Raw genomic sequence first — 24794 nt, 5'->3', positions numbered from 1 at the left:
TAGGCATGGATATTAAACAATGCCTTTTCATTTAATTGCTCTCTGTCCTGATTCTGGAAAATGTTACTTATATAAAACGTTAAAGTCTGACGTGTGCATGGAAACATATGATAATTGACAGACTAACTTTTGTTATATAATGTGGTAAAGTGAATAGACCATTAGAACAAGACACATCTTTAGACTTTGGTCCCAGCTTGTGACTTTGGGCCTCTGTTTCTTTACATTAAAAGAGAGATCTGAGCTAGTTTTATTCTTTCAAATGGCCCTTTGCTATGTGCTTTTATTTATGCTGTCACACACTGGACTTGTCTGTGACCAAACAATTGGGTTGGAATAAAGGTCATTATTTTTTTTTAATTATTTTTTTTTCTCTTCAATAAGTTCCTTCTCAGCAGTATGTTCTTTGCCGATACAGAATCACATATTTACAGAGCCATACGTTTATTTTGCCCAATTCCTTCCCTTCTTCAAGAAGACAACTAAGGCTAGAGAAGTAGCCTCCATCAATCAGTATTAGGTGGCAGCAATCGCCTGTCTTTGCAGATTCAAACTAACCAGCACATTTTACATTTCAATTTAATCTACAGTGTGGATAGACAGTAATATTGGGACTGCGTGTTGTGTCTTAAAAGTCTCTAAGGACTGCGAGTTCTGTCACAGCAAGCAAATTATTGAAAGATTGAAACTAAAAAAAAACAAAAACCAGAACAAGCCAATAGAATCTTAGTTTGGAGGACCCTTTAAAGGTCATGACAACTGAAAAAATTCGATTGAGTCCTGAAGGGCGTGAACACGCTGAAGAGAACCACTGCTTTCCTGAAGTGTGAAGAGGCTCCAGAGTCTAGCAGGGACTTTTTGCCCTACTTAAAAATAAGCTAACACCACTTTGCAATTCTCTGCGAGTGACACGAGGACTCTGTCACTTTAGTCTCTTCTCCCCGGAGCCCTCCCACACCTTGCAAGGGTTCTTTGACGCCAGGCGTGCACAGGGCACCGCAAGGCTGCTGGTCCCCAGTGTCCGCTCTGCCAGCTCGCGGTGACGAGTTGTGAGCGGTGGCTGCCGCCTGTTGATCCCATTTCCTCCGGCTCTAGCCCGGGTTAGGGAGTGGCTCTCCCAGGACTTCCACTGTTTTCGTGCTCAGGCACTGGTGTTTCACACGGCTCCAGTGCATTGTTTTCTTCCAGGCGGTCTCGGTTAGAGCTTCAGCCTAGACATTTATTTGCATTCTGTCCTCTCGGGCTGCTTGTACTCTCTCGTTTCTGCGCTCTCTCCACGCCCTTCCCGGTTTCCTGTTAGCCAAAGGGATCGCTCTTTCTGAACGAAAAGTTCTCAGAGCGGAGTGGAAGCTCCCGGAAAATGCTCTTCTCTTCCGTGTGCGCCGGATGGGGGTGGGGGTGGGCCAGAAACTAAAGGCCACGGGTCGGGAGAGCTGAAAGGACCCGAACCCCAAGGCGGAGGCGGGAGAGGTACGGTTCCTCCGAGAAGGGCTAGGGGATCGGGAGACAGACAAGGGGCAGCGCCCATGCATCTCGGGGCCGGAGGGGACTTTTCTCGCGGAAACTGGGCGGCGAGGCCCAAGTCTCTCTGGAGAGATTCTGGATCCAGGAGGTGGCGGGCGCACCCAGGGGAGTCAGTCGGGAGGAAGCCCTAGGTTCCCTTTCTGTTCCTGGAGCCGTTCCTGCCCCGTCTCCCAGGAATCGCTGGAGGGAACATCGCCACTGCCGGGCCTGCGGGGGTGGGTTGCAGAGGTTTCTCGTCGCCTCTCCCTCCCGTCCATCCCGAGGACCCTAGACCTTAGAGGAAGTGGGAGGTTGCCCCGAGCTTTCTGTCTCTCCCGTCTCTCTACCCGCGCGGGTCGTATTCTGGGTCAGAAACCCTGTACCATCCCGATGCTGGGTGTGCTGGGATCCCAGGCTGGCCTGGGCCCGAGTCCCCCTTGCCCCACATCGGGCGCCGCTCTGGAGGGAACAGGGCACGGGGTCCTGAAGGGCCCCTGCCGGGAGGGCGAGTGGTCCCCGGAGACCCTCCTCCCGCGGGGGCGGCTGGGGGTGGGGAAGATGGCGGCGACTGGGCGCGGGGCCCCGGGCCGGGCTCAGGCAGAGTCCACCCACTGACCGCCGCCGTCGCCCCCGCCGGGCGGTGCTGTGTCCCCGCAGGAGTCAGAGAGGATGGCCGGGGCCGGCAGCCAGCACCACCCTCCGGGCGCCGCGGGAGGAGCGGCCGCCGGGGCCAGCGCCGCGGTCAACCCCGCCACCGCTTCGGCGGGGCCTGGAGAGGATTCTTCTGACAGTGAAGCGGAGCAAGAGGGACCCCAGAAACTGATCCGCAAAGTGTCCACCTCCGGGCAGATCCGGACCAAGGTGAGGCGGGCCGGAGGGGAGCGTGGTAGACGGAGGCGGCGGGGCAGGGAGGAGGAGAGAGAGCGCCGGAGGCGCAGGGAACGCGCCAGGCGATCCCGGGAACGTGGGGCGCTGAGGTGGGGGCGGGGTCTGGGCCAGGGGTGGGCCAGGGGGCGGGGCCGGGGCCGGGGGGGCGGAGCCCGCGGGAGCTGGACCGCGCGCCCTGGGAAGGGATTCCCGGACCGCGCGCTGGGGCCTCCCGGGTGGGCAGGGGCGGAGGGGAAGGGAACCTGGGAGCGTGGGAAAAAAGCCAAAGTGCTGTTTTGAGTTCCCACTCAAGGATCTAAAAAGGAGTGTTTTATTTTTGGTCCTACCTGTCCTGCATTGGTTCGGGAGAGTATGTGCGTTGGGCAGAGCGAGAAGTGCAGGCTGACCAGCCTGAACTGCAGTGAATCTCGCCACCTTTTCTTCCCATGGGTAGCAGTCTCCCCGGCCCACTCTGAGAGGGCGAGTGGGGAGGTGACCTCCGACAGCCCCTGTGCCCCTTTGCTGCCCTTTGGAAGGCAGGAGCCGCTTGGCGACGCCAGTGGTAAATGATGGTCGCAGTTAACCGCAACCTGAGAGGCGCAAACGGCAGACCTTGCGTCGTAGGTTCCCTCTAAGTGCACAGTTCAGGGCTTATCAACACAGCCATGGTTATTTTTAATGATGAAAAGTAACCTTTTTGTGTTACATATGGTGATGAGCATGCCGTGTTACTCTTGTTTCTGATGTCCGTACTGTTGACGCGTGAGGGCTCAAAGTTGAGAGTTTTAATCTGAATATGTATCTCTCAAATGCTTATGACTGAAGGATTATTTATATATTCTAATTTTTATCATACTTTAGAAATAATCACGCGGGGGATCACTGGGGGACTTTAACGAGGGATTTGAAAAGGGAACCAATAAAATCATTGGATTTGTATGCGCTTTAAAAATAAATTTGCAAGTTAATTTATTCTATGTCTATTTTTATGAGAATTTGTTTTCTAAGAATAATAGGCCCCTATATGAAAAGAGAAGTTTTATTGTATGCCTATGGATGCATGTTTGTATTTGCCTGCCTCCTTCTTTTCTAAAATATGTTTGAGTACACACACAGTGTTAACAAGGTTCGCTTAGCTTTTTTTTATTTTTATTTTTTATTTTTTGCTTTTTAGGGCCGCACCCGTGGCTATGGAGGTTCCCAGGCTAGGGGTCGAATCCAAGCAACAGTTCCCAGCATAAGCCACAGCCAGAGCAACGCTGGATCCGAGGCGCATCTGCAGCCAACACCGTAGTTCATGGCAAAGCGAGATCCTTAACCCACTGAGCAAGGCCAGGGATCAAACCCAGCATCCTCATGGATACTAATAGGGTTGATTCACAGCTGAGCCACGAAGGGATCTGTCCCCCCCCCTTTTTTTTTGAATGAAGTGTAGTTGACTTACAATGTTGTTGCTTCATTGTCTAAGTGCACATCTTGTAACACCTTTTGATAGTGAATTTTTAATTTAATGGAATTTGTGATAAGAATATGGGGTTTAATGTATTTTTAAAAGATTAAGGCTAAACAAGATAGCGACTTTCCTAACAGCAAGTGCCTTTAATATTTGATGTCTTAATTTAATGAAAAGTTCACAAAACTGTGTTAATAATGGAGAGAATGACAGGTTTTTTAAAAAGTCATATTTTTATGTGTTCAACCGAAATGATTAAAATTCCATGTATACTTATTTCAAGGTTGACCAGTAAATTTATACAGTTTGGAAGAAAATTTAGAGATTACTCTCATTTGACTTGAGTAAAGTCAAACAACAGATTTATTGGGCACAGCACTAAAATTTGTAGGTTTCTTGAACTCATGGTAATAGTTACAATTATACTCTTTAATTTGATATTATCTGTGGTTTGGGATAAAGCATGTATATAATCCAGAGGAAGAGTAAATTCAAAAGGCATGTTGATTGTTGGTTTTCCATTTAACGTTCTGACAAAAATAGAGCAGAATGTTTTGCCATGATTAGGGATAATTAGTGAGCATTAAATGAAATGTTCCTTATATTTCCAAAGATGTGTGGAGTTCCTGAAACTCTGCCTTTTGTACTAGCTTTTACGAGCGCACACAAGTTCATTAACATTATCATATATGAACACGTGAGATCAGGGCCTAAGATGTGGTTGAAAGGGGAAGGTGGCCTCCACCTTCCTGTCTGTCCCACCCCCAATCCAGACTGTTCATATCTGCTACAGATTTCATGTGTTGCATCTCCTACCACATAAACTGATTCTCAGGCATGAGGGCAAGGGCACTGGGGGGAATTCATAGAATGAGAATTGCTAACTGTAACTGTTGGATTCTCATCAATAAGAATTAAGGGAAAAGATCTTTAGAAAGGGACAGACACTCTTTTGCTCCCTTCCCCAGATGTGTAAGATGCAAGAGCCTGGAGGAGAAGGAGGCCCCGGGACTAGCCCAAGGCCTAGTCATTTTTAAGACCCCAGGAGCAGTTCTTTCTCCTACATCCTGGAGATACATCAAGGGGCCATTAGTTGTGGCAAGTTGTGATTGCTAATGGCATCTTCAATCCTGGTTGTGTAGCAGCCTCGGATGGGGTGTGTGTGTGGCACACGCACATATGTTTACACCCACGTATCTGCAAGCTTACGTATGTTTGCATATATATGCTGTCTTTGGAAAGCATTTATGCGCAGACATACAGAGAGTGAGTTGCACATAGAGGTCATAGTATTTCTTTTCTTCTTCTTCTTCTTTTTTTTTTTTTTTTTTTTTTTTTTTGCTTTTTAGGGGGCTACACCTGTGGCATATGGAGGTTCCCAGGCTATGGGGCTAATCAGAGCAATAGGTGCTGGCCTACACCACAGCCACAGCAACGCCAGATCCTTAACCCACTGAGTGAGGCCAGGGATCAAACCCACAACCTCATGGTTCCTAGTCAGATTCGTTTCCAGTGTGCTGCAACGGGAACTTCCAATATTTCTTAAATGAATGACTGTGTATATATTGTATACATGTAAGCTTCATATATATGGGATTAGGATCACAAAGCTGTTTGTTGTCTAGTTTGGGTTTGGAATGAAAAGCAGCCACTGACTTAAGTAAATTACCTTGTTTGAATCCCGGTTCTTTGTTGTGAATACTGGTTAATATTTTATTTTATTTATTTATTTTTATTTTTGTCTTGTTCTTTTAGGGCTGCTCCTTAGGCATATGGAGGTTCCCAGGCTAGAGGTCTAATCGGAGCTATAGCCGCCGGCCTACACCACAGCCACAGCAATGCCAGATCCGAGCCTTGTCTGCGACCTACACCACAGCTCACAGCAACACCGGATCCTGAACCCACTGAGGGAGGCCAGGGATCGAACCCTCAACCTCATGGTTCCCAGTCTGCGCCACAATGGCAACTCCCTTGTTAATATTTTAAATAATTGGAATGTTAGTGAAGAACTTTAAGTTAATTTTGCATTTGAGACGTATCCAGACTTTTCTCAATTGAAAAAATAATGTGTGCATCTAGTAAGAGGTTCAGATAGTGTGGGGGGATATTTGGTGGTGGAGGGTATCCAGGGAAAAGGACTCTCCCTCTCACCCTAGACCTTGTAGTCTCTGTCTCAGAGGCAGTTGTTGACATGTTCTTGGTGTGCTTCTAGGAAAGTTCTGTGCACAAAGCAAGGAAGGAAAAAAAAAAAAAAATATATATATATATATATACACTTAAATGGGTAGTATTTAAGAAATTCTAAGGGGAACATCATTTATACATCCTGTGTCTTGTTTGGAGGTGTAATGTGGAGATCATTTCCCCAGTGCTTATCTACAGCTACCTCATTCTCTCTAATGAGGCAGAGTATTCTATTCTATTAGGTGGAGCTAAGTGACGTTGCTCTGGCAGTAGCGTCAGAATGGGAGAGAGTAGGGCTGGGGCAAATTGGGACAAGTTGGTCAAAGTGGATGTATTTTCAATTATACAATGAATACGTTCTGAAGTGTTTTTTTTTTTTTTTTGTCTTTTGTCTTTTTAGGGCCACACTCGCAGCATGTGGAGGTTCCCAGGTTAGGGGTCGAATCGGAGCTACAGCTGCCGGCCTACACCACAGCCACAGCAACACAGGATCTGAGCTGCGTCTGCCACCTACACCTACACCTACACAGTTAATGGCAGCGCCGGATCCTTAACCCACTGAGCGAGGCCGGGGATCAAATCCACAACCTCGTGGTTACTAGTCCGATTCGTTTCCACTGCACCACAACGGGAACTCCTGAAGATTTAATATACAGCATAGTGACTGTTGTTAAATACTGTTATGTACTTGAAATTTACTAAATGAATAGACTAAGGATTCTCACCCCCCCCACACACACGATAACTGAGGTGCTGGATATTAACTTAATCGTGGTGCTAGATATTACCTTATACATTTCACAATGTATAGGTCTATGAAGTCATCACATTGTATACGTTATACACAATTTTATTTGTCAGTTATACCTCAGTAAAGCTGGAAAAACGAGTCCAGTAGGGGAAATTTCATATGGTTCAACCTAGCATGTCATCATTTAATGAACCAGCTCTCTATGAAAGGAAATGTGGACTATTTTAAGACAGCGCTCATCTCAGCTTTTTTGCAAGGGGATATGATGACTTTTTAAGTAAAGAATTAATAAGACTGGCATGCTCTTTGAATTAGTGTGGCTTAATACAGTCCTCATGTGCATCTTTGTACCCTCCTCGCATCCGCACATTGTATGCTCTTTGTTCCCCTTTTCATTCCCCATTTTTTCTTCCCGTTTCTTTGTCCTTGCTGTCATCTGTACTATTTTTCTCTTTCTCTGTTTTTCCCTTTTTTTCCTGTGTCTGTATCAGTTAAGTAGAATTTCAGGTAGTTTCAATAGCTACCCAGGTGATAAACACGAGATACTTTTTTTTTTTTTTTTTTGGCTTTTTAAGGCCGCACCTGCAGCATATGGAGGTTCTCAGGCGAGGGGTCCAATCGGAGCTACACATGCCGGCCTCGCCGGATCTTTAACCCACTGAGCAAGGCCAGGGATCGAACCCACATCCTCACGGATACTAGTCGGATTCGTTTCTGCTGCGCCACAATAGGAACCCCAACACTAGACACTTGTATGGCTGCTTCTATTTCCCCAAAGGAACAAAATCGCTTATATACAAATGTTGAAATAGTGGTGACGTGGGCAACCCAACGGGAACTGTAATTCGTCAGATCTCTTTACCCTTGACGGTTCTCTCCGAGGTCTTAGGCCCGTCTCAAGGAGGAGGTTGATTTTGCATTCAGAGTTATTGCTGTAGAGAATTTCACAGGTGCTTACTGGGAATGAGACATTCTGAAATGACATGAGTACAAACTCAGGCCAGCTTGGTTTTGCACTTGGATGCGAAGGACACTTGGCTTGCTCTCTGTTGGCCTGGGAATGCTGTAGTCTTGCATTTTGCAGCGAATGCCTGGAGGAACCTTGGTTAGGTGTGTAGACTAGGATTGTTCAGTCGTCATAAGCCGCATGGTTTACACAGACGAAAACCATACAGATGACTTTTTCTGACATTGACTCATCTTGGCCAAGGTCTTGAAGCTTCAGGTGTCAAAAAAATGCCACTAATTAGGTTATTATGCTCACATGTATTTATTTTTTGAGAGTGATGTGTCCTCTTCCAGGTAGTTTTAATGTCTGTAAATGAGTCTCTAAATTTAGGCAAGACATGCTTTTAAACACAGGAAAGATATTGAGAACTTTGAAGCATTCTGTCTGGGTTAGGCTAGCTATCTCTTTAAGTCTATTGAAAGAATAATCACTACCTTTTTCAATTAGTACCTTGGTTTTACTTTAACATGAAGGATGTGTCAACAACCTCTTATACATTTATGGTAAGGCATAATCACTGTGGAAATATTGATTTGTATTTTTCACTGCTTTATGAGATGCAATTTATGCAATTAACATGTTATCTCTCACCATAAACCTTCCAAAGGTTAGATTAGAGAAGACTTGCTCAGGGTTTTTCAAATTGTCAGTGGAAGCCCACTTGTAGGTCATGATGGTTCGCATCCAGTATTTTAAAACAGAAACAGAACAGGTTAAAAAAATACTGTTTAAAACTTGAGCCACAGCTCGTCATGGAAACATCGGATTAGATAAAGATCCAAACAGGATGGGAAGCAGAATCATGGCCAGAAGATGGTTAAGAAATGTGGATGAAGTAATATTGACACGTTTATTGTTCAGAAACACAACGTGATTGGAGAGGCAAATGGGAATTTTTACATTTTGATACGTGATGAGAATGACGATATCTTGAATTATAAGAATGTTAATTAGTCAGCTAGGTAGAAGTCAGCTAACTTTTTCTGTAAAGAGCCAGGTAGTAAATGTTTTAAGCTTTGTGGGCCATAGAACCTGTGTCAGAATTACTCAGCTCTTCTGTTACAGTGTAAAATTAGCTATAGACAGTACTTAAGTACATGCATGTAGCTGGAATGCGGTATACCTGTGGTTCATGTCTATAGGAGGTATACATGTGGCTATGTTCCAATCAAACTTTATTTAAGGGTCGTGACATTTGAGTATATAACATTTTCACGACTGAAAAATATTCTTGGGAGTGCCCACTGTGGCTCAGTCGGTTATGAACTGGACTAGTATCCATGAAGATGCGGGCTTGATCCCTGGACTGTTCTGTGGGTTAAGGACCTAGTGTTGCAGTGAGCTGTGGTGTAGGTTGCACGTGTGGCGTGGCTGGGATCCCATGTGACAGTGGCTGTGGTGTGTGCCGGCAGCTGCAGCTCCAATTCGACCCCTATCCTGGGAACCTCCATATACCGTAGGTGTGGCCCTTAAAAAGAAAAAAAAAAAAGGCATTTAAACATATAAAACCCTTCTTAGCTTGTGGGCTGTATACAATCAGCTACTGGAAGTATATGGCCGACAGATTTGTCTTGAGGGCCCTAGTTTTCTGATCCCTTTTCTAGGTGATGGAAAATGATTTGTAAACCACGGCAAAGTTAAGGTGCTGCTAAATGCGATCAGCGCATGTAAGGGACCAAATAAAGCTAGATTTCAATCCATTTAAAAATCTCATCTTTGTAGAACATTTTATTTTTAGCCTGGTTTGCGTCTTTGCTTCCATTTTAATGTGAACTAAATATAGACTGGAAACTCTGAGTCTTGGTACAGTAGTATATGGTATAACAGCTTTCTTTCCATTTTGATTACACGTTAAACATGATATCCCATTATTAAAGATAAGAGACATAATAAATAATTGACTAACGCTTTATGTATAACTTAAGATGCATTATTGGAAGGTGTCTAAATTTAGAAAGCTTTCCCTTCATTTAAGCTTGCATGTTTGCTGTTGTGGTGGGAGTGATGAAAGGTTATATGAAACTACTATTGTAAATGACTCCGGGCTTCTTTCTGTTTCCAGGGCACAGTGTTTCACTCATATTGGATTTGTTAGGCTTTACTTGTTCAGGAAATGTGTTTATAAGCAAAGGTTTTAATTAAAGAGAGTTTGTTTTAGGTCTAAGAATAGACCTTTGAAAAAGACCATGACGTGTTGGTCCATTGCATTTTTCCCTTGGCAAATTAGTTTGGTTTGGTTGGGTATGGAGTCGTTTTCTCTGTGAATATTTAGTTACTGGTGACACAATTGTATTTTTGATTTGGTGAAGTGGCTTAAAATGGTCAATAACCATTGTGGATAGTAGCGTCCACTTAAAATGCGCTGTACATTGTTTCTATTTTAGATTGTCACTCATTTTTTTCAAATGAACATATGTGGCAATAATTCCCCCCTCCCCTTTTGTAAGAAGGATATTTGGAAGATTCCTTAGCTTTCTTGTTTTACACCAAGGAAATATGATTGACTTTATCATGTATGGAGCAGAAATCCCTAAGCTTCTCACTGAGACTATTAGGGCTTTCTCAAACCACCAGATGTAACTTCGTGTAATAAAGCTTTTTTATATAAGCTTGGGACATTTATGTTAGAAATTTAAAAATACCTTTCTCCTTAGCGTTTCAGTGTTTACAGAGCAGTTTTATATGCACGATCTCATTTAACAGTTGCTGAACATGATCTGAATTTTACAAATGGTAAAAAGCAAGACCACGTTTGAATATCTGCCGAGTAAATGGCAGGCCTGGAACTCCAAAGCAGGACTTGGGATTACTGTGCCATTATTCCTTGGCACAGGGGAACAGTGAGTGGCTTCCAAATAAATGTCTTCTTTCAAGTCCCATGAGCTTCTTGGAGTTTTTAAACATTTTTTATTATAGTTGATTTACAGTGTTCTGTCAATTTCTGTGGTATCGCGAAGGGACCTAGTTATACATGTATGTACATGCTTTTTTTCCGCATTATCCTCCATCACATTCCATCACAAGTGGTTAGACACAGTTTCCCATGCTGTGCAGCAGGATCTCATTGCTTATCCACTCCAAACGCAATAGTTTGCATTGACTAACCCTCGGTTCCATCCATCCCCCCGCCCTCCCCCTCTGCAACCCCACGTCTGTTCCCTTGACATCTGCAGTGTACAAGAGCGTATGTATGAGGCTGTCCCCTCACTTCTCCACCTGTCTCCCCATCTCCCTCCGCTGAATTCCCCCTCCTCTCCCTTCCCATCTCTCCTCTTCATTCATTTAATCTGGGAGCATATCTCTCACCAACATTTTAGGTTTTCCTAGTCCCTTTTTTTTTGCACTCGAATCCCACGTTTTTAGTGTGCTTCTTTGAAAAGTGAACGTCGGAATAAAACATTTCAGCTGAAATGTGTATCCGTTTTAATTCCTGGTAGCCAAATCATGGAAGGACTTTGAAAGCATCTCTAGAAGGACGCCTTTAGAAGAAATGCTTATAAGTCTCTGACTCTTCAAATAGATTTTCAAAGAAAACTGTTAGTTTCACTTTTATAAGGTAAGATGCTATTTTTAAAAGGTCATGATATAGCGTTAAAAAGAATTATATAACGTACTTTTCCACTTGGCCTATTAAGGCATAGTTGAGGAAAAAAACATGAGTAAAATTTATTTTTAACTAGCTAAGGAGTGATTTTGACATTTTTAGGCCCCAGTTTTCTCCATCTGACTCTTTTATTTAGATAAGAAAGTGCCAGGGTGTATACCTGAACAGACATGCTGTTTTGAATCGGATTTTTTGCACAAACTCATACAGCCCTTTAAAATTATGTTATTATATACATATAAATGGATATATGCCATCTCTGTGGTTTGCGCATCAGCTTCAGAACCAGAACATTTTCAACACTGCATATCTACCTGTGTGCGCCTTCTCTTTTTCACTCCTCAGTTCATTCAGAAAGATATTTGTGGAGTTCCCGTCGTGGCGCAGTGGTTGACGAATCCGACTAGGAACCATGAGGTTGCGGGTTCGGTCCCTGCCCTTGCTCAGTGGGTTAACGATCCGGCGTTGCCCTGAGCTGTGGTATAGGTTGCAGACGCGGCTTGGATCCCGCGTTGCTGTGGCTCTGGCGTAGGCCGGTGGCTACAGCTCCAATTCGATCCCTAGCCTGGGAACCTCCATATGCCGCAGGAGCGGCCCAAGAAATAGCAAAAAGACAAAAAAAAAAAAAAAAAAAGAAAGATATTTGTGATGTCTAAGCACTGTCACGGTGCCAGGGGTAGAGCCATAAACAAAAAACAAAGTGGACAAAAACCTCGGCCCTCATGGAGCCCCCATTTTAATGCAGGGAGCATTTATAAACTTATAAATATGGAAAATGCATAGTATGTTAGAAGATGAGAAGGGCTGTGAAGAAAAAACAGGCAGGAATGGCAAGTGGAGTGGGGGTGGAGGCGGGCTTCCTGAGAAGGTGACCTCTGAGCAATGACCTTGAGGGAAGGAGCCGTGGAGACCTCTGGGGGGGAGAGCCTCCAGGCAGGAGGCACAGGGGCTACAAAGGCCAAGGGACAGAAGCCACAAGGAGGGGGTCAGTGAGGCTGAAGTGGGGTCAGGGGATGGGAGTGGAGGAGAAGCAGGTAGAAAGCAGAGGAAGTGAACAGTGTTGACAGTGAGATGCGTAGAGGAAGGTTCATTGCCTGGGCTTCATGGATTCCCGAGCATGGATGGGCGTCAGAGGGGCCCCCAGATTTTATGTCCACACGTATGCCTCTTGGAAGACTCACCCTACTGATTTATAAAGGGGAATTGCAGGCCAGACACGAAAAGATAGATGAAAACACACACACACACACACAGTTACCATCTGTTATCAGTGTCATTTGGAGAAATGCTGAATTTAGGAGTGGGTTCAATGAAGGGAAAGGAGAAGCCGCATTGGACAGCAAGGTTCCTTGGAGCTGTTAGTGTGTCAGGGTCGCTTCTCAGCCATTCCTTGTACTATTGGGTGACCTTCTCCGGTTACTCATCCTGGCAGAGAAAGAAGGTTGTATTCCTCGATATCCGTGTTTCCCCTGTCTTTCCTGGCCCACTGTCAGACCGCATTTATACCCCCCACCCCCCGGGTAGGAGTTTGGGCCAGTGGAGTATGCGTGGCCGGGATGATTGTCACTTGGCCTCTAAATTCATCTGTTGGACTCTCCACGCTTTGTCCCTTCCCTTACCTGCCAGACAGATGTAGATTATCCAGTGGAGCAGAGCCTCTGTGCTCCTGCCCCCAAACCTCACTGGCCAGATCCGGTTGTGCCACAGAAGGGAAATGCACTTTTATTGTGTTACGTCCCTGAGAGTCAGGGGTCGTTTGCTGCAACAGTTAGCATACGCTGACCAATTTCATCTCTCTGAACTTCAGCTTTCTCATTTGCAACATAAGTGCAGTGATTCCTACCTCGTTTGGTAGTGATGATTAAAGAAAATACACAGGAGTTCCCGTCGTGGCGCAGTGGTTAATGAATCCGACCAGGAACCATGAGGTTGCGGGTTCGATCCCTGCCCTTGCTCAGTGGGTTAAGGATCTGGCGGTGCCATGAGCTGTGGTGTCAGTCGCAGACTCAGCTCGGATCTTGCGTTGCTGTGGCTCTGGCGTAGGCCGGTGGCTACACCTCTGGTTGGACCCCTAGCCTGGGAACCTCCATATGCTGCGGGAGCAGCCAACAAATGGCAAAAAGACAAAAAAACAAAAAACAAAAAATAAAGAAAATACACAGTGTGCATCCATATCCTTCATTATTATCATTATTAAAAACTGGTAGAAAATCCTAATAATGTAGTTCTTCCTGATACATGTGCCTTCTAAATATAACAATCAGTAGGCATTTAGACCACTGTCCTTTGTTGACTGTTTATTTATTTTGCTTTTTGGGGGCCACACCCATGGCATATGGACATTCCCAGACTAAGGGGTTGAATCAGAGCTACAGCTGCCGGCCTACAGCACAGCCACAGCCACGCCAGATCCGAGCCGCATCTGCGACTTACACCACAGCTCATGGCAGCACCGGATCCTTAACCCAGAGTGAGGCCAGGGATCGAACCTGCATCCTCATGGATACTAGTCAGATTCGTTTCTGCTGTGCCATGATGGGAACTCCCATAATACATTTTCGCATAAACTCTTAGACATTACCCATGACTCATGAGATGACATCCGAATTTCTTAACATGATTTAGTAGCTCTTTCTCAATTTAATGCTAAGCTACCTTTAAATTCATTTAATCAGTATTTCTTGAGTGCTATTTTAAGTGCCGGAAAGGCAAAATAACATTAAAAGGCAAACTTCCTAGAGCTTCTAGTCTATTGAGGAGGAAGTTAATAAGCATATCAGCAAATACACATCAGATGTTCACAAATATAGGGAAGGACAATAAAACAGAGTCAAGGGAGAGCGTGGGTGAGGGAGCCGTGTGCATATATGCACGTGTGTAAAGTATTTTGGGTGCATCAGTCCAGGAAGGCCCCTCTTTGATGCAATATTTGAACATCTGAATGAGGTGACCATGAGCCATGCAGATGACACCTGGCGTCAGAGCTTACCAGGCCTCGTCGGGATGGTCGGTGCCATCCTGTGGCCCGTCCCACCAGACTCCTCTCTGCTCCCAAAGGCCGGCAGGTGTTGGCTGCAGGTGTTTTTTAGTGTTGTCCTCTCTACTCAGCATGCCTTCTCTTACCTGTTTCTCTGCCTGATTTATTTTATGTTATTATTTCCCCACATTTCTGAAACCAGTTGAGGTGGTGTAGATTCAATACTGTGTGTCAAGCTTGGGGAGAATGCAGGTAGGTTTATGAGACCAAGAGGAAGCTCAATGGGTTAGTCTATAGAGCAAACTCTCTCTCTCTCTAAAATATTATATATTAATGTTACCTAATAACATATGTATTATATAATATTGCATAATATATTTTATATAATACTAACATGTGTATACTATTATATATCACACAAGATATGATATGTATTATATATAATACACATCACACAAGATATGTATTATATAATACATATCATACAATAATTATACATTATGTTAAATATTATATGCTATATATAGTTATACTGTAATATATATACAGTAATTATACTGTTACATAATATATAAACATATATATGTATACTCTTATATATATTATAAGAGCAACAGGTGTCTATAATGTCTCCCCTTGTGTGGTTCAGACACACTCCAAACTGCAACTCTGTGGCAGTAGTTCTGTAGGGGATTTAAGTAAGAGAGTTTTAGTTACAGTTTAAATCCAGCCCTAAAATTCAAAATATTTTTGAAGATTCCATAAATGGCATCTACTTCAAACACTCCTCCCATGCAACTGAGCGTCTGCTGAAATATTTTCAAAATATCATAAAATCTCAGGTTATCTCCTATTGTTACTTATTTATTCAGGTATGATTGATAAGAGGGGATTAAGTGGTATGTTCTTAGCTAGTACGGAAAGACAAATCTGATGTTTCTCGTTGGCTTTCAACTTCACATCTCTAAGAAAATGATTCTACAACTAAGTTTTTAAAAATATGTTTGCAGTGTTTTATGAGTGCAGTACAGAATATTAAAAACATATGCATGTTTTAGGATTATTAGGGGAAGAGTGTTGACCTCATGGACCTTGGGAAAGGTCTTTGGGACACTTTGACAATTGCTATGTTTGCACAATGTATCTGGACCAATTTTTTTTTTTTTTTTTTTTTTTGGAGAGAGAGTACTGTGAGGCTGTCTGGAGGAAGAGCAGAGCAAACAGAGGGGAAAGCACATGCAAAGGCCCTGAGGTAGAAATACACCTGATACAGTCCAAGAATATTAGTGAAGAGGCTGGAGCAAAGTGAGGGAGGAGGGAGTGAGTAGCAGAAAAGACCCCAAAAGAGGTCAGGGGGACAATAGATATGTTGTGGCGATTTCCATAAGATAATATGCATATTTAGCATGTGACTGGCACATAATTAACACTTAATAGATGCTAGTTATCATAGTAATATTAAAGGAACAGTTGCAAATTTGATCTTTAAAATAAAAACAGCCTTTAAAACAAACTCTTTAGCAATAAAAAAGAAATTAATCCATAGCTGGAGAGGGATCAAGGAATCAAGTGAGGGCTTTTTTTGGTTTTGTTTTTAAGTGAAATGATTTTTTAGGAGAACGAAGGGAACGTCGAAGGTCTAAAGAGAATAATCCAGTTGAAAAGGAAGACGAGGTGAGGCAGAAAAGGGAGGGAAAAATTCCTGGAGTACTGTTCTTAAATACTCGAGGCACGATGGGATCTTGCGAGGACCTGGTCTCTGCTGGGAGCAGGGTGGCTTCTCTGTAGTATCCAGTCTATGCAGGGGGTAAGCGCTTCTGGATGTTCTAGTCTGATTCTTTGACTTTTCTTAGTGGAATGAGAAGCGGGGTCAGCAGCTGAGCATCAGTGTGGCAGAGAAGATGTTAGTGGTCTGAGATGAGAGGAAAAGTCAGAAATGCTTGAGTGGGAGAGTGGAAGAGTGAACGGAATAGAGAGATACCATGTCAATATCCAGTGGTGTTTAGGGTTCACTTGAAGTGAGGGGCCATGAGTTTGAGGTCGGCAGTGTCAGCCTGGTGTGGGGCCATGTTTGGCTTCATGGGTGTCAGTAGAGATTTGGGTTAAAGCAGGATTGTGGTTTGTCTCAGTAAGTGTGGCAAAGCCAGAGGGAACAGGGAGATGGGGAGTGGATGACAAAGGAGAGAGCACCATGACAGGCTCTGGGACTTATGGTGAGTAGAGAATACGTGCTTGAAACATGTCCTACGGAGCAAGCGTGGGACCCAGCAGCTAAGGATGGGTGGGCGAGAAAAATCATTGCAAAGACTTACCCTCGAGTTGTTCAAATTGAGAAAAGAACAAGAAGAAAGAAAATAAAGACTATCCAAAGAAGCCATCCCATTTTAATTTGTTTAAATATGCTTTGCAGCGGCATCAATCATAGGTTTTCTTGAGGAAATCTCTAGATCACGTATGCACAGTTGGTGTCCCTCCATGACCAAAGTACAGAGACTCTAGAACAGGAAAGAAAAAGTTCCTCAAAGAACTAAATCGATCTGGTTTGGAAAAGCCCTGAGCTCCGTGTCTGGCACACAGTAAGTGCTGATCTATGGTAGCTGTATTATTCAAGCATCTCGAGGGGAATGGCACCTTTTCAAGAGAGTAACCTCTGTGCTTCCAAGGGTATACATGAATGAGGCGTTAGAGAAGTCTTCAGTCATAGTGAAAAAACTCCCATGCGTACTGTGCCTCTGGCATGCCAGAACTCAGAGCTGTTGGACTGTAAACCTTTCCTTGGGAAGTTGACAGAGATTTGCTCATAAATCTCATTACGATTCCACGACCCGGAGGCAGGACTTGGAAGGAGGGGATTCAGCTTTCCCCTGGTAACACTTCTACCTTATCATCATCCACCCCGGTCAAAATAGTTCTCAATGATTTCCGTGTGAGTGTTCATTATCTTTCCCCTCCTCTAAAAAAAAAAAAAAAAAATTAAGTAAGAAAAGCCCTCTAGCTTGTTGGATCAGGCTTCTTCATTCTCTTTGGTTTAGGAGCAGGAAAGTAGATATGATAAGGGACATGAAAAAAATTCTCCTCCAGGCATTGTTACCTTAATGGCCTTAATATACGTGGTATAATTGAGAGGCTGGAATGAACAGGAAGTGTTCTCATGTGCTGGGGTTTCTTGTCAGGGCAAACTGAGCATGTGCGACGCATTCCTTGGGAAATACGTGGGCAAAGGACTGGGTTCCTATGTGAGCAAGTAAGAGAAGCAGCAGGGAAAGTCTGGATTGTTGTCGTCATTGTGAGCCCACGTATAATACCTACAGGCTGGTAAAGCCTGGGACTTCGCTGTACACTTTCATTCCCCGTCTGTCACACACTATGAGCATGTGATACATAAAATATTTAAATTATTAAGCAATGTTCCCATGCCGATGGCAGCCTTATTCACAAGAGCCAAAAAATGGAAGCCACTCAAGTGTCCATGGATGGATGAAGGGCTAAACAAAATGTGCTCTTGGGAGTTCCCATGTGGCTCCGTGGTAATGAACCTGACCAGTAGCCATGAGGATGTGCGTTCGATCTCTGGCACCGTGCAGTAGGTTAAGGATCCCGTGTTGCTATGACCTGTGGTATAGGTCACAGACACAGCTCGGATCCCGCCTTGCTGTGGCTGCGGCGTACTCTGATTCGACTCCCAGCCTGGAAACTTCCATATACCGCAGGTGCAGCCCTTTTTTTTTTTTTTTGCTTCTTAAAGCAAAAAACAAACAAAATGTGGTCTCTACATACGATGGAATACTAGCTCAAAAAAGGAAAGAAAGTCTGACACATGCTACATCATAGATGAGCCTTGAAGACATTCTGCCAGGGGAAATAAACCAGCCACATAAGGACAGATGCTGTATAATTCTACTTACATGAAGTCCTTAGACTTGTCACATTTAGAGAAACAGAAAATAGAATGGTGGGTTCCAAGAGCTGGAGGGGGTAGGGAATGGAGAGTTGGTATTTAATGGCTATAAGGTCTCAGTTTTGCAAGATGAAGTAGTTCTGTGGGTGGATGGTGGTGATGGTTGCACAACACGAGTGTACTTAATGCCACGAAACTGTCCACTTAAACACGGTTTAGATGGTAAATTTTATGTCACGTGTATGCCGCAATTAAAGCCAATTATATAGCAAGCTTCATAGAAGTGACCCACTCGACGCTAAAATAATCATACACACATTTTTTAGAGAGATAAAAGTGAAACGAATTCAAGGAATATGCAGAACATCAAGAAAATTAGGAAAATGTCAGGAAAACTGTGAAACTTTGATGCGGGACAAAGAGAATTTGAATGAATGCTCTAAGTTGTACCTAATTTATCTGTAAATTTTACTCAGTTACAAGTACACTTGCTCTTGGGATTTTGGCTTACTGAAATGATCTGAAAGGTCATGAAATAATCTAGTTACACATTAAAAAGGAAGAGTCGTGAAGAAGGCTTTAGTCAAAGAGATCTAATTAAACAACACAAAGCTACACAAAAATTAATATGGCTTTGATATGGGAATACACTGAGAGATTGTTGGAACAGAATAGAAAGTCCAGCAGCTTGTCCGTAAATACGTAAAAATACATTTTACAATACAGATAATATTTCAGATGAGTGGTGAAAAAGGTCAATTGCTCAATAATTCCTCTTGTGGCAACGAACTTACCAATTCATTAAAAAAACCAGAAGCCCAATCCTTAAGACTTACCTAGGCTTTTAATTTGTTTTATTTAATAAATTGATTACAGGAGTTCCCATCGTGGCGCAGCGGAAACAAATCCGACTAGGAACCATGAGGTTGCGGGTTCAATCCCTGGCCTCGATCAGTGGATTAAGGAGCCAGTGTTGCCATGAGCTGTGGTGTAGGTCGCAGACGCGGCTCGGATCCTGCACTGCTGTGGCTGTGGCTTAGGCTGGCGGCTCTAACTCCAATTCGACCCCTAGCCTGGGAACCTCCATATACCACAGGTGTGGCCCTAAAAAAAAAAAAAATAATAATAATAATAATAATTAAGTAAAAATAAATAAATACATTGATTATTAAATCTTAAAATTTTGATAATAAAAAGCCTTGGTTATTGATAGCATTTCCAAAACGTATTTGAACAAAAAATCCTGAGCAAATTATGTTTATAAGCATGTCAACTAGAAATGCTTTGTGTGCGGAACCACTGGAATTTAATTTGACATTATCAGACAAAATACATGACCCAGGCCAGTAATGATATACATCAAATGCAAATGTGAGTGAATTTCCGCCTTTGCAGTACCGTGGGTCAGAAATCAGACTTTCCACTGTCTGGCAATCTTCAGTACTCGCCGACGTCAGTTTCTAATGTAACACAGCATTTGATGTAGTTTTTCACAAAATAAACAACACGACATGCATCTGCTTAACATTTTATATTATGGATCCTCGTTGTTCACATGGATTCTGTATTTGCTCATTCACCTTCTTGCTAAAATCTATCTGTAAGTCCAAAGTTGGTGCTTGTGGTGCTTTTGTGTTCATTCGCAGACATGCATAGAGGGGTGGAAAATTCGAGTTGCTTCACATCCATGTCCCCAGCCGAGACTGAGCCAGGCAACAACCTGCCTTTCCATACAGTAAACCTGTGGCCTTTTTGTGATCTATTTAGTGAGGTATTTTTTCACAGGTTTGTGCTTTCTCTTGGTGATGTTGCTGTTTGAAAGGGCCCCCACGTGTAGTGCCCAAATGCTGTCTCTAGTTCCTAAAAGCAAGAAGGCTGCAATGTGCCTTCTGAAAAAAATACATGGGTTGGGTATTCAAGTTTGAGTCATAGCACTATTGGCAGAAGTGCACTGTTAGCGGGCCAACAATATATATTAAAAGAGATACACATAAAGTTATGTTGATCATTTGATGGAAAGGCTCATAGGAAATTAACCCTGCACCCCCCGTGAAGCTGTGGGTCAGTATTTGCTAATTCAGGGTTCACAGTGACTTTTTTTTTTTTTTTTGAATTTAGAGTTTTCTTCTTTGTTTTTGTTCTATTCAGTTTTTATATTTTAGAACAATTTTTACTGAGGTGTAATGAATTTATCACATGTTTCTTTCAGGTACGTATGACAGGATTCATTATTTCAGTGTATTTCGAAGTGATCGATCATAATAAGTGTAGTGAACATGTCACAATGCACAGTTACAAATTTTTTTTTTGGTGCTAAGGACTTTTTTTGGCCACACCCACAACATGTTCCCATGCAAGTTCCCAGACCAGGGGTCCAACCCAAGCCACAGCAGCGACTCACGTCATTACAGCGACAATGCCAGATACTTAACTCGCTGATCCACACGGAAACTCTGATAAAACTTTTAACATGTAGTCTTTTAGCAACGTTCATGTATGAAATACAATGTTATTAACTGTATATGCTGTACATCACATCTTTGTGATATATTTATTTTGCAATTAGAAGTTTTTGTACCTTGTACTCTCTTTACCCACGTTGCACATCTCCGTCAACCACCAGTCCGTTCTGTGTAAGTTTGTTTTGTTGTTGTTTAGATTCCACTTAGAAGTGAGATCATATGATATTTGTCTTTGTGTGACTTATTGTACTTAGCACAATACTCTCGAGGTTCTTCTGTGTAGTCACAGATGGCAAGATTTCATTCTTTTTTAAACAGCTGATGGTTGTTTCCATAGCTTGGCTGTGGTAAGCAAATGCTGCAGTGAACATGGGGGGGGGCATATAGTACATCTTCTTTATCCCTCCATCAATGGACATTTGAGTTGTTCCCTTATCTAGGCTGTTGTAGGCAGAGCTGCATTGAATATGGGGCGGGTGTGTATATCATTTCAAGTTAGTGTTTTTGTTTTCTTTGGATCAATACCCAGAAGTGGGATTGCTGAATCATATGGTAGTTCTATTTTTAATTTTTTTGAGGAAACTCCATGCATTCCATAGGGGATGCACCAATTTGCATACCCACCAACATTGCACAGGAGTTCCCTTTTCTCCACTTTCTCACCGACGTCTGTTTTTTCTTGGCTTTTTGATGATAGCCATTCTTTTCATTTGCCTTTTCCTGATGATTAATGATGTTGAGCACATTTCAGTGTACCCGTTGGCTGTCTTTATGTCATCTTTGGAAAAATGTCTATTGACGTCTTTTTCTGTTTATTTTAAAATCAGATTGGTTTTTTTTTTCCTGCAGTTGAATTGTATGAATTCCATATATATTTTGAACATTAACTTATTTAGATATACGATTTGCAAATATTTTCTTGTATTTTGTAGGTTGCCTTTTCATTTTGTCGATTGTTTCTTTTACTGCGCCAAAGGTTTTTAGTTTGATGTTGTCCCACTTGTTCATTTTTGCTTCTTTTGCCTTTGGTTTTGATGTCAGACCCCAAAAAATCATTGCCAAGACTGATGTCAAGGAGCTTACTGCCTGTGTTTCCTTCTAGCAGTTTTATGTTTCAGGTCTTACATTCAAGTCTACAGTCATTTTGAGTTGATTTTTGTGTACGATGTAAGATAGTGGTCCGGTTTTATTCTTTTGCGTATGGTTGTCCAGTTTTCTCAACACCGTTTATGGAAGAGGTTGTCCTTTCCCTATCGTATATTCTTGGCTTCTTTGTTGTAAATTAAATGACTATTTATGCATGGATTTATTTCTGGGCTCTATTCTGTTCCATTGATCTATATGTCTGGGTTGTTCTTGTTGTTTTTTGTCTTTTGTCTTTTGAGGACCGCACCCGTGGCATATGGAGGTTCCCAGGCTAGAGGTTTAATGGGAGCTGCAGCTGCCGGCCTATGCCACAGCCACAGCAATACCAGATCCAAGCCACGTCTGTGACCTACACCACAGCTCACAGCAACACCAGATCCTTAACCTGATGAGTGAAGCCAGGAATCGAACCCGAAACCTCATAGTTCCTAGTTGGATTCGTTTCTGCTGTGCCACAGTGGGAACTCCCTATATGTCTGTTTTTATGTCAGCAAAATACTTTTTCTTTTTTTTCTTTTTTTTTTTTTTTTTTTTGTCTTTTGCCTTTTCTAGGGCCACTTCCGCAGCATATGGAGGTTCCCAGGCTAGGGGTTCAATCGGAGCTGCAGCCACTGGCCTACGCCAGAGCCACAGCAATGTGGGATCTGAGCCGCATCTGTGACCTACACCACATCTCACGGCAACACCGGATCCTTAACCCACTGAGCAAGGCCAGGGATCAAACCTGCAACCTCGTGGTTCCTAGTCGGATTCGTTAACCACTGAGCCACAACGGAAACTCCAACAAAATACTGTTTTGATGCCTGTAGCTTTATAATATAGTTTGAAATCAGGAAGCATGATGCCTCCAGTTTTGTGCCTCTTTCTCAAGATGCTTTGGCTATTCAAGGTCTTTTGTTGTTTCCACAGTGACTTTATGTAGCATTTCTGCTGTAAGTAATGAGAATCAACTGTATGTTAAACTATCTTACAGGAAAAATATCGCTAATGTCTATGCTTCTTGAGGAAAACTAAAATATTCTATGGAATCCAGTTTAGGAAATGATTCTGCAAGGAAGTATCTATGAAAAAACTTAATTCTGTTGAGTTCCTTATTTTTGTTCTTCAGGAGAAAAGAATTATATATTTTAAAGCACTTTTCATTATTCAACTCAAAAGCAAAGTCACGGGAGTTCCCTTCGTGGCGCAGTGGTTAACGAATCCGACTAGGAACCATGAGGTTGCGGGTTCGATCCCTGCCCTTGCTCAGTGGGTTAACGACCCGGCGTTGCCGTGAGCTGTGATGTAGGTTGCAGACGTGGCTCGGATCCTGCGTTGCTGTGCCTCTGGTGTAGGCCGGCAGCTACAGCTCCAATTAGACCCCTAGCCTGGGAACCTTCATATGCCGCAGGAGCAGCCCAAGAAATAGTAAAAAAAAAAAAAAAAAGAACAAAAAGAAAAAAAAAAAGCAAAGTCAGTATTTGAGTTGAACCCATCACTTCGGAACTCATCAAATCAGAATAGTATACCCCAAAATCTCTTCTGTCAGAAGAGAAACAAGTTTATCCTTTAATTTTCAACATACTTAAAAAAGGATTTTTAAAGGTAGAACACAGACTTACTCATTTCATTAAGAGAACCCACTTTTCTCTACACCAAATACATTTTTGACTTTGAGATAATCCGTCATGTCATAGAAAATGGCTTTGAACTCAGAAAGACCATAAAAGCTTGAAATAACAAATAGATATTATGTATGTTGACCTCAACATTTTGTATTAGTTCTTAATCTTTGGGTTTAATTATTAATTATTGCTACAGTTGATCTAGCAATCAGTAATACACTTCTCACCCCATGTTGGTTTAATTTAAAAGGGACAACTCTGAGTCTAGAGATATTCTTAGAGACAGAAGGATGTGGTTTGCTTTTGCTTTTATCAGTTATATTTTATTTCCTTTTCCCTATTGTAATCACCCTTTCGGGGTTGCTACTTCCTGTGTTTATGTAATAGAAATCTATTTGGTTTCTAATCTGGTGTGGTCTTTAAAAATAGGGGCTATGTATTGCTTCTGGGAGTTCATATTATTTAATGTCCAAATTACAAATAAAAATGTTTATGAGCTCTCTTTTCTGTATTAAGTTAATATTTGAACAGTTAAGATGCAGGCATATTGAAATCCTATATAACATAACTGCTCCTTGAGGCAACAGAGTGTTGTGAAGAAGGTCGTGGACTTTGTTTTTTGAGAAAGGCCTGATCTTGGATCCTTGTTGTCTGATATACTGTCTGAGTGACCCTGGGAAGGTGACTTAATCTCGCTCAGCCAGTCTCATCATTAAAAGTGAGATAATAATAGTACTTACCTCATAGAGTTGCTGCGAGGAATTAAATGAGACAGGAGTATTTAGACTAGTGGCTGGAACATAACTTGGTACTTAATAGAGGTCTGTTATTATGTTAATATTAAAGGAATATAGATAATGTACCATAGCAGATTCGGTGTTAAAATGAAGTCCACATCTGAAGCAAACTTTGCTCTGTGATGACCAAGAAAAAAGAATGTTTACTTTGCAAAGAAACATAGATCTGCCCATTGTCATCAGACAATGGCCTCCCATTAGTTCTGTTTCTAAATTTACTAGCTTGTGAAATCTCATTATGAAAGCCTAGGCAGGGCAATATCTATTGGCGTTTTATTTATAATCAACATCTTATAGAACATAATGTTTCTGACCAAGGAGTTTTTAAACAAAGGAAGAAAAATATCTTCAACTAAGACCCCCTCCCTCCCCTTAGATGTCACCTTCTCAGAGAGACCTGCCCTGGAAATGCCACCCGAAGTCACAAGCCCCACCCCACCTGGCATGCTCCAGCTTCCTTTCCATGTTTACTTTTTCCCTCAGCACAGATCACCACCTGACACCTATGTAGTACATTCATTTATTTTCTCCACTGTTCA

General features: G+C 42.7%; 1 protein-coding gene across 23 annotated transcripts in view; it reads left to right on the top strand.

Moving 5' to 3' along the window:
* DGKH (diacylglycerol kinase eta) overlaps window positions 1-24794 on the top strand; it is a 287539-nt gene that overhangs the window by 99040 nt on the left and 163705 nt on the right. For 14 of the 23 annotated variants that reach the window (XM_084981862.1, XM_084981873.1, XM_084981865.1 and 11 more), the window contains one exon: window positions 2161-2364. In XM_084981862.1, the coding sequence (XP_084837988.1) occupies window positions 2173-2364 (192 nt within the window). In that variant the 5' untranslated portion in view covers window positions 2161-2172. Of the gene's footprint in view, window positions 1-1385; window positions 1471-1590; window positions 1740-2160; window positions 2365-24794 lie in introns of those variants that run through there. The other 9 variants (XM_084981880.1, XM_084981881.1, XM_084981878.1 and 6 more) reach the window with 3 other exon arrangements.

The sequence above is a fragment of the Sus scrofa genome, chromosome 11 (genome assembly GCF_054392235.1).
Source record: "Sus scrofa isolate SSC_HxYL_T2T_F1_AM1 chromosome 11, Sscrofa_HxYL_maternal_Yorkshire_Landrace_v2.0, whole genome shotgun sequence".
In the NCBI taxonomy this organism is placed as follows: domain Eukaryota; kingdom Metazoa; phylum Chordata; class Mammalia; order Artiodactyla; family Suidae; genus Sus; species Sus scrofa.
The sequence above is the reverse complement of the archived record's forward strand: the minus strand, read 5'-3'. Positions and strand labels throughout refer to the sequence as shown.